The sequence below is a fragment of the Mustelus asterias genome, chromosome 17 (assembly GCF_964213995.1).
Source record: "Mustelus asterias chromosome 17, sMusAst1.hap1.1, whole genome shotgun sequence".
Taxonomy (NCBI): domain Eukaryota; kingdom Metazoa; phylum Chordata; class Chondrichthyes; order Carcharhiniformes; family Triakidae; genus Mustelus; species Mustelus asterias.
Genome location: NC_135817.1, coordinates 5,649,434 through 5,663,012, shown reverse-complemented (window position 1 = coordinate 5,663,012; position 13,579 = coordinate 5,649,434). Strand labels below are relative to the sequence as shown.

The window sequence follows — 13,579 nt, the reverse complement described above, 5'->3', positions numbered from 1 at the left end:
GAATTCCAGAGATTCACCACTCTCTGGGAGAAGAAGTTCCTCCTCAACTCTGTCCTAAACCGACCCCCCTTTATTTTGAGGCTGTGTCCTCTAGTTTTAACTTCCTTACTAAGTGGAAAGAATCTCTCCGCCTCCACCCTATCCAGCCCCCGCATTATCTTATAAGTCTCCATAAGATCCCCCCTCATCCTTCTAAACTCCAACGAGTACAAACCCAATCTCCTCAGCCTCTCCTCATAATCCAAACCCCTCATCTCCGGTATCAACCTGGGCTGATAAGGCGCATGATTCATTGACCTCTAATTTCTCTGGGTTCTCTTCTCGGTGAACTGAGCAACTTGTTTCTGCTCGCCTCTTCCAAATAGTCTTCAGAGGTCACAGGTGTCAGCAACTGTCTCCCAGTTGTCAGTGTCAATGACCACCATTTTCATGTCTCACTTGCGGGTGTCCTTGTAGCGGCGGTATGGACACCCAGGAGGCCATGAAATGACCAGTTCAGCAAACAGAAGGATTTTGGGTGTACTGCAATCCATCCGATGAACGTGGTTGTACCAGCGCTGACATTGTTAGCTTAGCAATGAATGTAGGCTGATGGAATTAGCGCACTGCAGGATCTCTGAGTTGGTGACCTTGTCCTGCCAAGGAGCCGTCTTGAGACAGTGAAGGTGAAGACTCTTCAGCCTTTTTTTAAGTTAGTTTAAAGTTTTTTAAGCTGTATTTATTAGTGTCACAAAGTAGGCTTACGTTAACACTGCAATGAAGTTACTGTGAAAATTCCCTGGTTGCCACACTCCGGTGCCTGTCGGGTACACGGAGGGAGAATTTAACACGGCCAACGCACCTAACCAGCGCGTCTTTCTGACTGTGGGAGGAAACCGGAGCACCCGGCAGAAACCCACGCAGACATGGGGTGAACGTGCAAACTTCACACAGACAGTGACCCAAGCTGGGAATCGAACCCGGGTCCCTGGTGGTGTGAGGCACCACTGCTAACCACTGTGTCACTGCTGCTTCTCCTGCCTAGCATATGGTGTTCATGTCTCACCAATGTAAAGGAGTGCAGTGAGGACACAGTTTCAGTAAACTCGCAGTTTAGTGTTCTCTGTCAGGTTGCTATTGTTCCTCACACACACACACACACACACTCAGCTTCGATGTAACGGCTGCAACTCCTGCGATGTTGATTTCAGCATGTTTTTTCCAGCAGCTTAAATAGACCACCTTTGCTCACATTGTTGAATGCCTTGGGGATATTAATCAGGGCAGTATGTATGGTGGTCTGCCTTGTTCACATCATTTCTCTTGCGGCTGCCAGACTAAGATGATCATGTCAATCATAGATTTTTGAGTTTTGAACCAAACTTGGACTCGCGATAGATGTGTTTAGCCACAATCTGCAGTCTGATGACGGGAACATTGGCAAATACTTTTCCCACCATTCTCAGCTGCAGTTATCCTTGTCCTTGCGCCGGTTCATAATCTTTGCAACACACATCCAGGGTACTGCCCCCTCCTTCCAGCAGAGACATAGAAGTGTTGTGGGAGTGCTGGTTTCCTGTGCTTGATGGGTTCAGGTGGTATGATCATCACATGGGGCTTTGCCTGTGGCAAGCAAGTCTGTAGCTTTGCTAAACACCTCTGCTGTAGGTTTGGTATCATTCTGCCATGGCAAGCAGATTTCTATGGTGTTTAGAGCTACCTTGGTGAGTGTTCTTCCCAAAGTACAACTGAAGGTAATGTTCCACCCAGCTTTTCAACTGTTATTTTTATTAGCAACAAGAGTAGACCATTTCACGTCTTAAATCTGTTCCATTATTTAATAAGATAATACGTGATCTGTACCTCAACTCCATTTACCCAACTTTGCATAGGTACAAAAAGTAATCAGAGACCCTAACGGAATGTTGCCTTTATCTTAAAGAGAGTGGGATACAGAAATGATGCTTTAGTTTAGAGTTTTGGTTAGCCTTGATTTGGCATACTGCATTAGGTTTGTGCACTAGCTCAAGAAGGATATCTCAGCGCAAGTTCACCAGAATGGTACCGGGACTTCAAGGATTCAATGATGAAGACAGATTGCATAGTTAGTTTGTATTCCCTTGAGTTTGGAAGGTTGAGCAGTGACCTAATCAAGGTCTTTAAAATAATAAAGGGATTCAATAGGAAAGAGAAGCTACTACTTTTTTTGGAGGAATCTGAAACAACAGAGCCTAATCTTAAAATGAGAGAAAAGCCATTTGGGAGTGAAATCAGGAAGCATTTTTCACATAAAAGGTAATGGAAATCTAGAACACTCACTTTTAAAAGGATGTGAACACTGAGTTAGTTGAAATTTCCAAGACTGGAGATGTTGGATTTTTCTTGGGTTTCAAGGGTTATGGAGTTGAGATCTGGATCTGCAAGTGGCTGACAGGTTTCAGGCGTTGAATGTTTTCTACTCTTTTTCCTACAAGCTGATGTTATGTCAAGGTTCTTTGACTAAAACATGGTCTCCTGGAGTGGATGATCATGCAGTTTGTGATTTGTATAACTGTTGGACCTTCATCTCACTTAGGAAGATTAAAATGTCTCTAAACCCTAAACCACAGTAATTTGCTCAACAAATTTATACCAAATTGATTTGAAGTTCATTACTGTTTTAGGTCAGAATATTCAAAACATGGCTCACTACAAAAACAGTTTCAGTTTGTAATACAGAGCAGAAAGTTAACAGAAATATTGTTCCTAACTATTTCATACCTGGAACTGATTTCTAAAAATAGAAAGTGTTGACAGTATTTTGTGAAAGATAAGACTCTAATGGAACTATGTATAGCAGCTGAAGCTATTAATTTAGTGTAGAACCTGTCATTTTTTAATAGGTAAGCTATATACGTCAGTGATGTGTGTACTCTGTTACTTAGATGTCTATGGCTTTGTTTTTGATCTTGTTGGTGCTTGCGTCAGTGATGTGTATCATGTCTTATGTGATGTCAAGAGTGGGTGTTCAGTTACAGAAACAGAGTTAACCTAATGTACTGCAGTAAATTCTGAACAACATTTCCTCCTGGGAATAACAAGGAAAGAATGAATCACAGCTCTTCACATTAAGCTAATGCCAAGCATCGATGCATACGTGATCTGTCCTGTCTAAAGGGAATATATGGACAGTTCAAGACAATAAATAGAAGTACTTTTAAAAATAATATTTTGGTAATTAATGCAATCTCTGCAATTTAATGTTGAATTAGATTAAGAATTTAAAAAAATGGTTTATAGAAGTGTTTATAGAATAACAAGTAACAGTGCTATTAACAAAGCACTTGTATTACATAAAGTCACAAGAAATAGGAACTTGTGGAGACCTTTCAGCCCCTCAAGCCTGCTTTAATATTGAATAAGATCATAGCTGACTGAACTTCCCTTTTCTGTCTGCTCCCTATAATCCTTGAGTCCCTTGTAAGTCAAAAATCCAACTCAGCTTTGAATATATTCAAACAAAAACAGAAAATGCTGGAAAATCTCAGCTGTGGGGAGAAAATAGAGTCAACGTTTCATGTCCAGATGACCCTTCGTCAGGATTCTGGAGAGAGAATAGAGCCAACGTTTTGAGTCTAGATGACCTGTTGTCAGAGCAGTTTGAATATATTCAATGCCCCAGCCTCCACTGCTCTTTGTGAAAGAGAATTCCAAAGACTACCCTCTAAAATGGGAAACCGCTTATTTTTAAAATATACCTCTAGTTCTACAATTTCACAAGGGGAAACATCCTCCCAGCATCCGCCATGTCAAGTCCCCTCAGAATTTTAAAGGCAAATTACTGCGGATGCTGGAATCTGAAATAAAAACAGAAAATGCTGGAAAAACTCAGCAGGTCTGACAGCATCTGTGGAGAAAGATTAGAGCCAACGTTTTGAATCGGGATGATCCTTCATCAGAGACCCCTCAGAATCTTGTACGTTTTGATGAGATCCCCTCTCATTCTTCTAAACTCCAATGAAACTTATAAGACATTCCAGGAATCAGCCTAATGAACTGAACTGCTTGCAATGCAGGTATATTCATCTTTAAGTAAGAATACACAGTATTCCAGATGCAGCCTCATTTAAGGCCTTGTACAGCTGTAACAACAACACTTCCCTACTTTTACACATTCATTTATTGTGCAATAAAGGTCAACATTCCATTTGCCTTCCCAATCACTTGCAATATTTGCATGCCAGCTTTTTATGATTCATGTACCAGTGCACCAAGATCCTTCTGTACCACAAATGTTTGCGTCCTCTTTCTTTAAATAATATTCTGCTCTTTTTATTCTTCCTGCCAAAGTGGTCAAGCTCACATTTTTCCACATTATACACTATCCGCCCAATTTTTGCCCATTCACTTTACCTATCTGTATCCTTTTTGCAGATTCCTTGTGTCCTCTTGGCAACTAATTTTTCTACTTACATTTGTGCCACCAGCAAATTTAGCTACCGTACACTTGGTAAATAGTCAAGGCTCCAGCACTGATCCCTATGGCACTCCATTAGTTACAATTTGCCACGGCATGGTGGCATAGTGGTTAGTACAGCTGCCTCAAAGTGCCAGGGAACTGGGTTCAATACAGGCCTTGGATGACTGTATGGAGTTTGTACATTCTCCCCATGTCTGTGTGGGTTTCCTCCGAGTGCTCCGGTTTCCTCCCACAGTCCAAAGATGTATGGGTTAGGTTGATTGGCCATGCTAAATTGCCCCTCCGTCTCAAGATGTGTAGGGGGATTAGCGGGTAAATATGTGGGGTTACAAGGATAGGGCCTGGGTAGGTTACTCTGTCAGAGAGTTGGTGCACATTCATTGGGCCAAATGGCCTCCTTCTGCACTGTAGGGATTCTATGATTCTACCATTCTATGATCTCAATAATTACTCACTTATTCGAATTCTCTGCTTCCTGTTAGCTAACCAGTCCCCTTATCAATCCTAATATGTTACCCCCAACACCAAAAGCTCTTACTTTGTGCAGTAATGTTTCATGAGGCAGCTTATCAAATGCCTTCTAAAAATCCAAATTCACCACATCTACTAGTTTCCCATTATCCATCCTGCTTGTTACTTCCTTAAAGAACTCTAGTAAATTAGTCAAACCCTTTACAAACCATGTTGACCCTGCCTGATTGTATTACAATTTTATAAATGTCCTGCTATTACCACCTTAAGAATAGATGCAAGTATTTTTCCAATGTTATTTTCCAGTTAGTCTAACTCCATGTTCCAAGCATAATTCCATGCTTTCTGTCTCCCTCCTTTCTTAAGTAAAGGTTAAGTAAAGTAAATTTGCAATGTTTCAAAATCTTTCCAGAAACCAGGGAATTTTGGAAGATTAAATCAGTGCATCCACTCACTAAATCTGCAGCGACTTCTTTAAAAACCGTGGCTGCAGTCCATTAGGTTTAGAGAACTTGTCAGCCTTTAATCCCAGTAGTTTTACCAGTATCTTTTCCGTAGTGATTGTGATTGAGTTCCTCTCTCCGTATTCCCTCTTGATTTTTAACTAATCTTGGGAAGCTTTTGGTGTCTTCTACAGTGAACATTGATTCAAAATACCTGTTCGCTGATTCTGCCATTTCATTGTTTTCCATTATTATTCACTAGTCTCGCCCTCTAAGCGGCCATTGTTCACTTTGGCTACTCTTTTCCCTTTTATATACTTGTAGCAATTCTTAATGTCTGTTTTTATATTACTTGCTAGCTTTCTCTCATTCTCCCTCATGTTTTAAATCATTCTTTGTTGGTTCCTAAATGTTCCCAATATTCTGATCAACGCTAATCTTCGCAGTATTGTAAGCATTTTTTTCAATTTCACTCTCTCCTTGACTTCCTTAGTTAACCTCGGATGGTGTATTCTATTCATAGTCTTATTCTGTGTTCTTTTGTTTTAGCAAAAAAGCATACTTTTGTAAATAGTGATTCTCAACTAAAACATACTGCTCGATACAGTGTTGCTGATTGTCCCAGGAAGTGAAAGTATTTCGAAATAAATGTGAAATGTAAATCTAGAAATTCATAAGTTAGACAGTTTTTAAGAAAGTGAATTATTTAACCTAAAAAAGATAACAATCCATTTCAAAAAATTGATTCATGCAAAAAAACAAATGCTAAATTATATAGATTGGATATTTTTGTATTGGATGTTTTGCCAATTTGGCACTTTCTAACAGTTAAGAGTGAACCACACGGCTGTGGGTCTAGAGTCATATGTAGGCCAGACCTAAAGGACATTAGTGAACCAGATTTTATTTTTAATAAATTAATTTTAGTTTCATGATCACCTTTACTGATGGTTAGCTTTCAATTCCATGTTTATTAATTGAATTTAGATTCTAGCAGCTACAATGTGGGATTTGAACTCCTGTCCCCACAGTATTAATTTGATTGTCTAGATAACTAGTCCAGTGACATTACCATTACGCGTTTTCCTCTTCCAATTTTGAAAATAGAAAGGAAGATGGTTGGCCAGTCAAGGCCATTAACAAAGCTTTTTGAAAATCCAAATATGCTGCAACAGTTGTTTTCCCTTTATACTCTTCCTTTTTATATACTTTCAGCAACTCTACATGCCTGTTTTTGTATTACCAGCTAGCTTTCTCTCAGCCTCCAGGCAAATTAAATTCTGGGGTGCATGTGCAGGGGTTTTAATTTATAGTAGGACAGTTCTATTTCAATTTCATCAGTGCCTTCTAAACATATAAATATGAAAAATCTCGGGTCAACAGAAGAATGAACGAGGCATGGGGACAACATTTAATGCTACTTCCCCCCCTACCCAGATGGCAGAGGAAGGGGAGCTGTATAATGGGATGGAAAGGTGCAGGGTGGAGACCCCCTTTACCTTTCAATCTCCCCAACCCCACCTGCTGCCTCAATTATGTCCGAGGCATGAAGAGTCAAGGATGGGGGCAAGTTAAAGCCCTTATGTGGCAATTTATGCACCTCATCCACCACTGCTGATTTTCTACCAATTGTGAGCAGGGACCATGCCATGTGGGCAGCCCACCAGATAACCCTGGCGAGTGTAATTGCAACTTGGATGGGCCGGGCGGGGGGGGGGGACTATGATCGTACCTACTCGGGGGCAGCCTGTGCTCAAAGGAAAGATCTGTCAGCGGTAACATCCGACACCCACTTGCCTTTTAAATGGACCCGATTGTTGGTTGCTCCCCTTCTTCCAGAGTCCCAGCAATGATCCTGTTTCTTGGTTGTACTGCAGTACTGGCAGTGGCCACCTTCCTAATGGTGCTGCTGGCCTTCAATTGTTCAACATCTCTCAGACGGGAAAAATTCCCCACAAAGACACCATTCTGCTGCCAACTAGTTAAGTGCCTGATTGCCATTAAATCAGGAGGCCTGGAATAGTCATTTGGGGATATCACCAACTCTCCAATGGTGGATGAACCCTCCACCACCACTATTAAATTTCACCCAAAATCTCTTTTAAGATATCACTGATTAGCTGCCAGTGTCGTCGTCATGATTCTTGTGTGTTTGTTTATACTATCCTTCACGACTGTTCATTAGATCTGTGTCCCAATGCTCAAGTGCAGATCTGTATTCAAAAGCAGAGGAAAAATTGAATTTTTGACAAAATGCTATTTTATCCAAGTATTTGTCAGCCTTTTGCCACTGCTGTTCCCTTATTTTTTCCAATGTATTAACGTAGGATTATCAAATATTACAGTGAGTAGTAGAAACTTCCTTTCTTACCTGACTTCTTGTGCCCTACCTGGATAATTTTACCCTAACATTGTTCAGTAACAGATTCTTCAAATTGAAGACAGTCTTCTGGCATAGGAAATCGGATCCAGGTGCAGGTGGGCCCGAATCTGTGCAGTCTAACCATGTTGTGGTTTGCTTTTTGAGCTCTGACTGGATTTCCATGGGATCCCTACAGATGGAGGCCATTCGGCCTATCAAGTCTGCATTGACTCTTACCTAGGCCCAATCCCCACCCTCGCCCCGTAATCATACACTTTTACCATAGCTAATCCACCAAACCTACACATCTTTGGACACTAAGGGACAATTTAGCATGTCCAATCCACCTAACCTGCAAATCTTTAGACTGTGGGAGGCAACCGGAGCACCCGGAAAAAATCCCATGTAGGCATGGGGAGAATGTGCAAGCTCCACACACAGTCACCCAAGGCCAGAATCAAACTCGGATCCCTGGCGCTTTAAGGCTGCAGTGTGAACCACTGTGTCACTGTGCCTTGATCCCAAGATCAAGTCAGAACTCTTGTTAGTATTCTACCGCCTTTAATACTGCTTAATTCTATAAATAGTCGTTTATCTTCAGTATTGAAGGTTTTTGACTAGTATCAAACATCATCAGTCCGTTGTCTTCAGGAAGACTAACAGAAATTTCCAAGCACTGACAGATATTCTGCATAACCTTAAAAGCGCTCACACTGTCACCAGTATTCATTGTAAACACAGTTAATTTGAGCATGAAAATTCAGACATCTTGAGGTCTTTATTATTACTTTGCTGCCTTCAAATTTTCATTTAAATGACTTAGTAATTTTAATCTTTAAAAGTTCATGTATTTGTAACAATTTACAAATAGTTACATTATAGCAAAAGGTTTTGTAATGTAAGCATATAATTTGTACTGTAACACCAATATATTGGCTGCCTTGTTGATTTGGTTTTACTTCCTATAAACTGTGCATAGCAGCAATACACCTGAAACACTCTGGTTATTGGGTGCAGCAGTAATCACATGACATGACAGTTTGATTGCTGGCTGTAGTTGAACAAGCTTTTAGTCCAATAAACTGCTGCCAAGTCACCACAATGGAGAACTGCTCACGTACATAGTCACCATTCGTTAGTGCCACATTTCCTGCATTTTGTTTACAGTGGAATTACAAAAATGGATGGTAAGACCCTTATAAAAACCTGTTCGGTTCATTTATAAAGTAAAATATTTAAACTAAAAGCAAAAATAGCATGCAGTATAGTGTAGAAATTGGATTATTGTGATTTACCAAGTTATGCAGCAATAGGCCAGGTTTTCTACATGAAGCAAATAACTAACATACCCAAGGGTTTTTCTCCCTTTCTTGAGCTGGTGTATCAGAACATTGTTTGATTTAATAACACTGGCAGGTCAGACAAAAAAAAGAAACATATTTATGCAGCACAGCAAGATGTAGTATCAAGACAGTTACAAGTTGTTTGTGGACACTAGATGGAAAATTTCTATGATGTATCATACACTTTTTAATGCCACTGGCAAGTTTCCAACTTTTGGCAAAGTAGAAAAAAGAGACACAGCTGAACCAGTTGATTAAAAGCCAAGTGTTCACCTAATTAAATCAGAGCAGTTGCATCTCATTCCTTTCACGTGAGACATACAATTTGAATAAATTTGTAGCCTGTCTTGATGTATTTCATTCTGTAAAATATATACAATTCTATATGGTTTCAACAGATCTGCAATTTTTCTTGCTCTTTTGAGTTTAAATCTTACTCCTTGTGGCTAGAATATTTAATCTAGGCTGACATTAGCAGTGTAGTACTGAGAGGTGCTACCTGGTTAGGAATGGTGCTTCTTGGATGAGACTTTTAAACTTGAGCACTGTCAGCTAGTTCAAGTAGATTCAAAAATTCCGGTTTATTGGACTGAAAGCTTGTTCAACTACAGCCAGCAATCGAACTGCCATGTCACATGATTACTGCTGCATTCTATTGCCAGAGTTGCAGGTGTATTGCTGCTATGCACAGTTTATACAAAGTAAAACTAAGTAAACAAGACAACCAATGTTACAGTACAAATTCTGTGCTTCCACCGAGATTATTGAAGCATGCCTTTCCTGCCTGAGAGTTCATTTTGGACCATCCATCCTCTGGCTCTGATGCTGCATGGCATTGTCTCCCTGAACCTGGCAGCCTCGGCAAAATGCCAGTGGTCCCCTATAATGGCCCCCTTGATAGGGCCTTTTGGTTTCCTGCCATCCAGAGAAAACAGCCAACCTGCATTGAAGTCTGTCACTGGGCAAATGCCCCAGTGGTGGGACTGAGCAGGGAAATTGTCCCAACAGGGCTTCCCATTATTTTACTGCCACGCCCTCCCACCCATATTAGCAGAGGTTGCTGCTTGTATTTCGATTGAGGCTGTTTGTGTGCTGGCAGGGCTGAAATCTGATGGGAGAGATTTTTTAAAAAGTTGAATTGTGGAAAGATGGGCATGGACTTTGTAGGTTAATGATACCATTTGCTAGCAGTGTTGTTCATGAGTGATTTCTCACACTACTATAGACCTGGTAGTCATGTAGTTACTATACTTGTACAATTCCAGAAGGGCCTGTAACAGCTATAAGGTGAACTTTTAAACTGCATTTCACTCTGCTGAAATATTTGACAGAGCTCTGAAATTAATGTATTCCCTCTACAGGTCCTGCTCAGGTTCCAATGGTGTCTCCAAATGGATCAGTGCCTCCTATTTATGTGCCTCCAGGATATGTGTCACAGGTAAACAAACATATTTTGAATTTAAATAAAAAGAACAATTGTTTTGAAAAAGATGAGCATAGTAAAATATCCCAACTGCTTAAAGACATACTATAGCTGAAGAGGACGGTTAGCTGGCAAAATTTGTTATTTTTTTCTGATATAGAAATTAAAATGTATTTGTGGCATCACATTGTACTGCATAAGTAAAGAAAATGAAAAGTGGTTGTATAAAGCTATACATATTAAAATTTCCAACCACATCTGCAAGAAAAAAATTCCTTGCACATCTTACTGGACTCCACTGTGCACTCAAATTTGCTTTGAAATTGGGGAATCAAATAAGCTCCCTTTCCTTGACGTGCTGGTTGAGACATCTGCCAATGGGTTCTCTAGTACTGTCTACTGCAAGCCTACCTTCACTGATCAATATACACGTTGGGATTCTTACAGTTCCATACACGATAGGGTTGAACTTAGTGACAACCTTGCAAATAGGGCCGGAACCATTTTCATGATGCTGAAATAGGGTGCATCAAAGCAATCCTGTGGGATAATAGCTACCCCGATCATTGCTTGCTGTATGTTGCAAATCGACTTGTGGCCATCACCTTCAGTCCTGAAAAGTGCCCAGTCTACATCATATTACCAAGGAAGGGTAAGGTGTCTCAAAAGAAATTGAGCAACAGGTGACACTAGCTACAATGCAGTAGCAACACAAGTGATATTCTCCACCAATGGAATGCTGCTACTTTCAAGCGATAAAGACATTTTGGCTACACATACATGAGAAATGTGGTATATGAATTTCAGTGCTGGGATGGTGCCAGGTATGTAGGCTATACGTCCCAATGACTGATGGATTGCATAAAACAGCACATCCCTTTGGCTGCTCGCAGCAGGCAAAATACTGACCTCCATACCCAACTAGCATGCACCTGCAAATTCAAAACATAGAACCAACATTAGATGTGATTCCACAATTGGACAGCACTTGCTGAACAATTCTGATTGTGTTTAAGAATCATACTGACAACAAATTTAAGATTTATTATTTGGTCTTGCACTATAACTCTTATGTATGCTAGTAGCTACAGCTTTTCGCGCGCACGGCCCTGACTTGTGCCGACAGAAGGAGCATGTCCACATGTTGCACCTTTTACAACTAAAAAAAACTTGGAGAACAGCAATTCCCATGGCAATGCCTTAACCAATCAGAGTTGACCTGCTGGGTTTAAATTTAAACAAAAGCTTGGCCGTTAACTGTTCCTGATGCATTCTCCATGGCAACATCTCTACCAATCAAAGTCCACTTGCCAACCAATCAGCACTCTCTTCTGCTGCAGTACAAATGGTTGCTCACTTTACAATTGGTGACTTTGTAAATCTGTCCTGATGAATGCAAGAGAAAAAGGATATCCTTTTTTTCAGTAATACTCAAGACTTGTACTACCTACTGACGATAAGAATGTAAATATTTTATTTGCAATGTTGGTATGCAGATTTCATTCTGATGATCAACAGAAGTCTCATTGCATCATTTCCAATCAGTCAATCGTATTAAGTACATTTGTATTTATCATGACATTGTAAATGCCAAGTTGGAAATTTAGACAAGCATTGTGACACGTTAAAATATTTTGCTTTCAGAATTTTTGGGCACCAGAGAAACTAGTTAGAACATAGACTATGCTATTAATCTGAGTTAAGCAATGGGGCATATTGCAATGAAAAATATTGAATTGCCTCTGCTTCTACATAAATGGCAAATACTCAGTAAGCTGGCGACTATACAATCATCACAAAGGTGAGGGTGCAGCCAACAACTCCATGGTGCACATTTAGCTGCATGTATATATACTTCCCTCATGAAGTAATTTTATATTTATTATAACCAGTGAATAGTTATTCCAAACATTTATGCATAATATAAGATGATTAAATACATTTCACGTTATTTTGCTAACTTGATTATAATCTGGAATGTTGCAGGTAACAAGCATCCTTTAAATTTTTATTGGCATTTCACTTGCCTTAAAGGGATTTGGTCAGCCCCTTAACACAGTCAAAGTGCCAGGCCCTGGACATGGAGTTCAGTGTTCAAACCAGAATGTTATGGCAAAACAAATTGAATTTTGTTTCCTGGATTTAATATTGTAAAATTCAATTTTTTAAAAACTATAAAATGCTATTGGAGACACTATTAAGTTTATTTTTCAATCTGTTCCATGGACAACTAAAGTAAGCGGTTTGTTGTTAGCATCTGAGGTAACTAGTGATTTTGAGATGTAAAGTTGTGAAATATGAATACAAGATTAACGAATTATTATTTGAGAATTTTAATCTAGCACATGAAAATGTGTTAAAACATTCTTGTTCAAGCTACTAGTATTGTAGTCGAGGATTGCACTTTTAGATAAGGTTGCCAACTCTGATGGAAAATATTCCTGGTAGGTTGAACATATGACCTTGAGCATGTGACATTTGATTACCTGACACACCCAGAATTTGCAAGTATTATTGTATTTACCTTGTTACGGTTGAGGCCCTGTAGTTGAGCATTTTTGATTGTGGTTTCAAGCCAGCAGCTGTGAGAAAATCTTCAACAACCACAACCCACAAGCAGGTGAAGAAAGTACACAGGTGTGAACTGTGAATCCATACTTTTCTTAATGAACAACATTTCCCCTGAGATTAATCTTCCATTCCCAGTGACCTCCAGACATTCTGGGAAGGCAATCACTCAAACACTAACCCGATCTTTACATTAAAAACCTTTGAATCCTTCATTCTTCCCTGACTCCTATAATCCATTTCAAATATTTATTCCATTCCTTTTTAATTAATGTTCTAGTTACTCCACAGTAATTAGCGTCTTGTGGTGAAACATTCCACAGCAACTGGCCCTTAAATGCTCCTCATGTAGAATTGACAGTCAAAGCTTGTCGGAAGAGCAGCTGAAATGATGGAGGATTACCTCATTGAGTGGAAGGCACTTTCTCTACTTGGTAAAGTGGCAAAAATGTATGCATGCCTTAACTGGAGGATAGCTCATCTACAGAAAAACTTTTTAAAATCTTGACCATGCGGCCGGCTGAGATGTCA

At 39.9% G+C, this 13,579-nt stretch overlaps 1 protein-coding gene across 4 annotated transcripts in view; it reads left to right on the top strand.

Annotated features, from left to right (window-relative positions):
• The window catches only part of fndc3a (fibronectin type III domain containing 3A), a 202,931-nt gene that overhangs the window by 95,814 nt on the left and 93,538 nt on the right, over nt 1–13,579 (top strand). For 3 of the 4 annotated variants that reach the window (XM_078232183.1, XM_078232186.1, XM_078232188.1), the window contains one exon: nt 10,419–10,495. In XM_078232183.1, the coding sequence (XP_078088309.1) occupies nt 10,419–10,495 (77 nt within the window). Of the gene's footprint in view, nt 1–8,826; nt 8,902–10,418; nt 10,496–13,579 lie in introns of those variants that run through there. The other variant, XM_078232187.1, reaches the window with a different exon arrangement.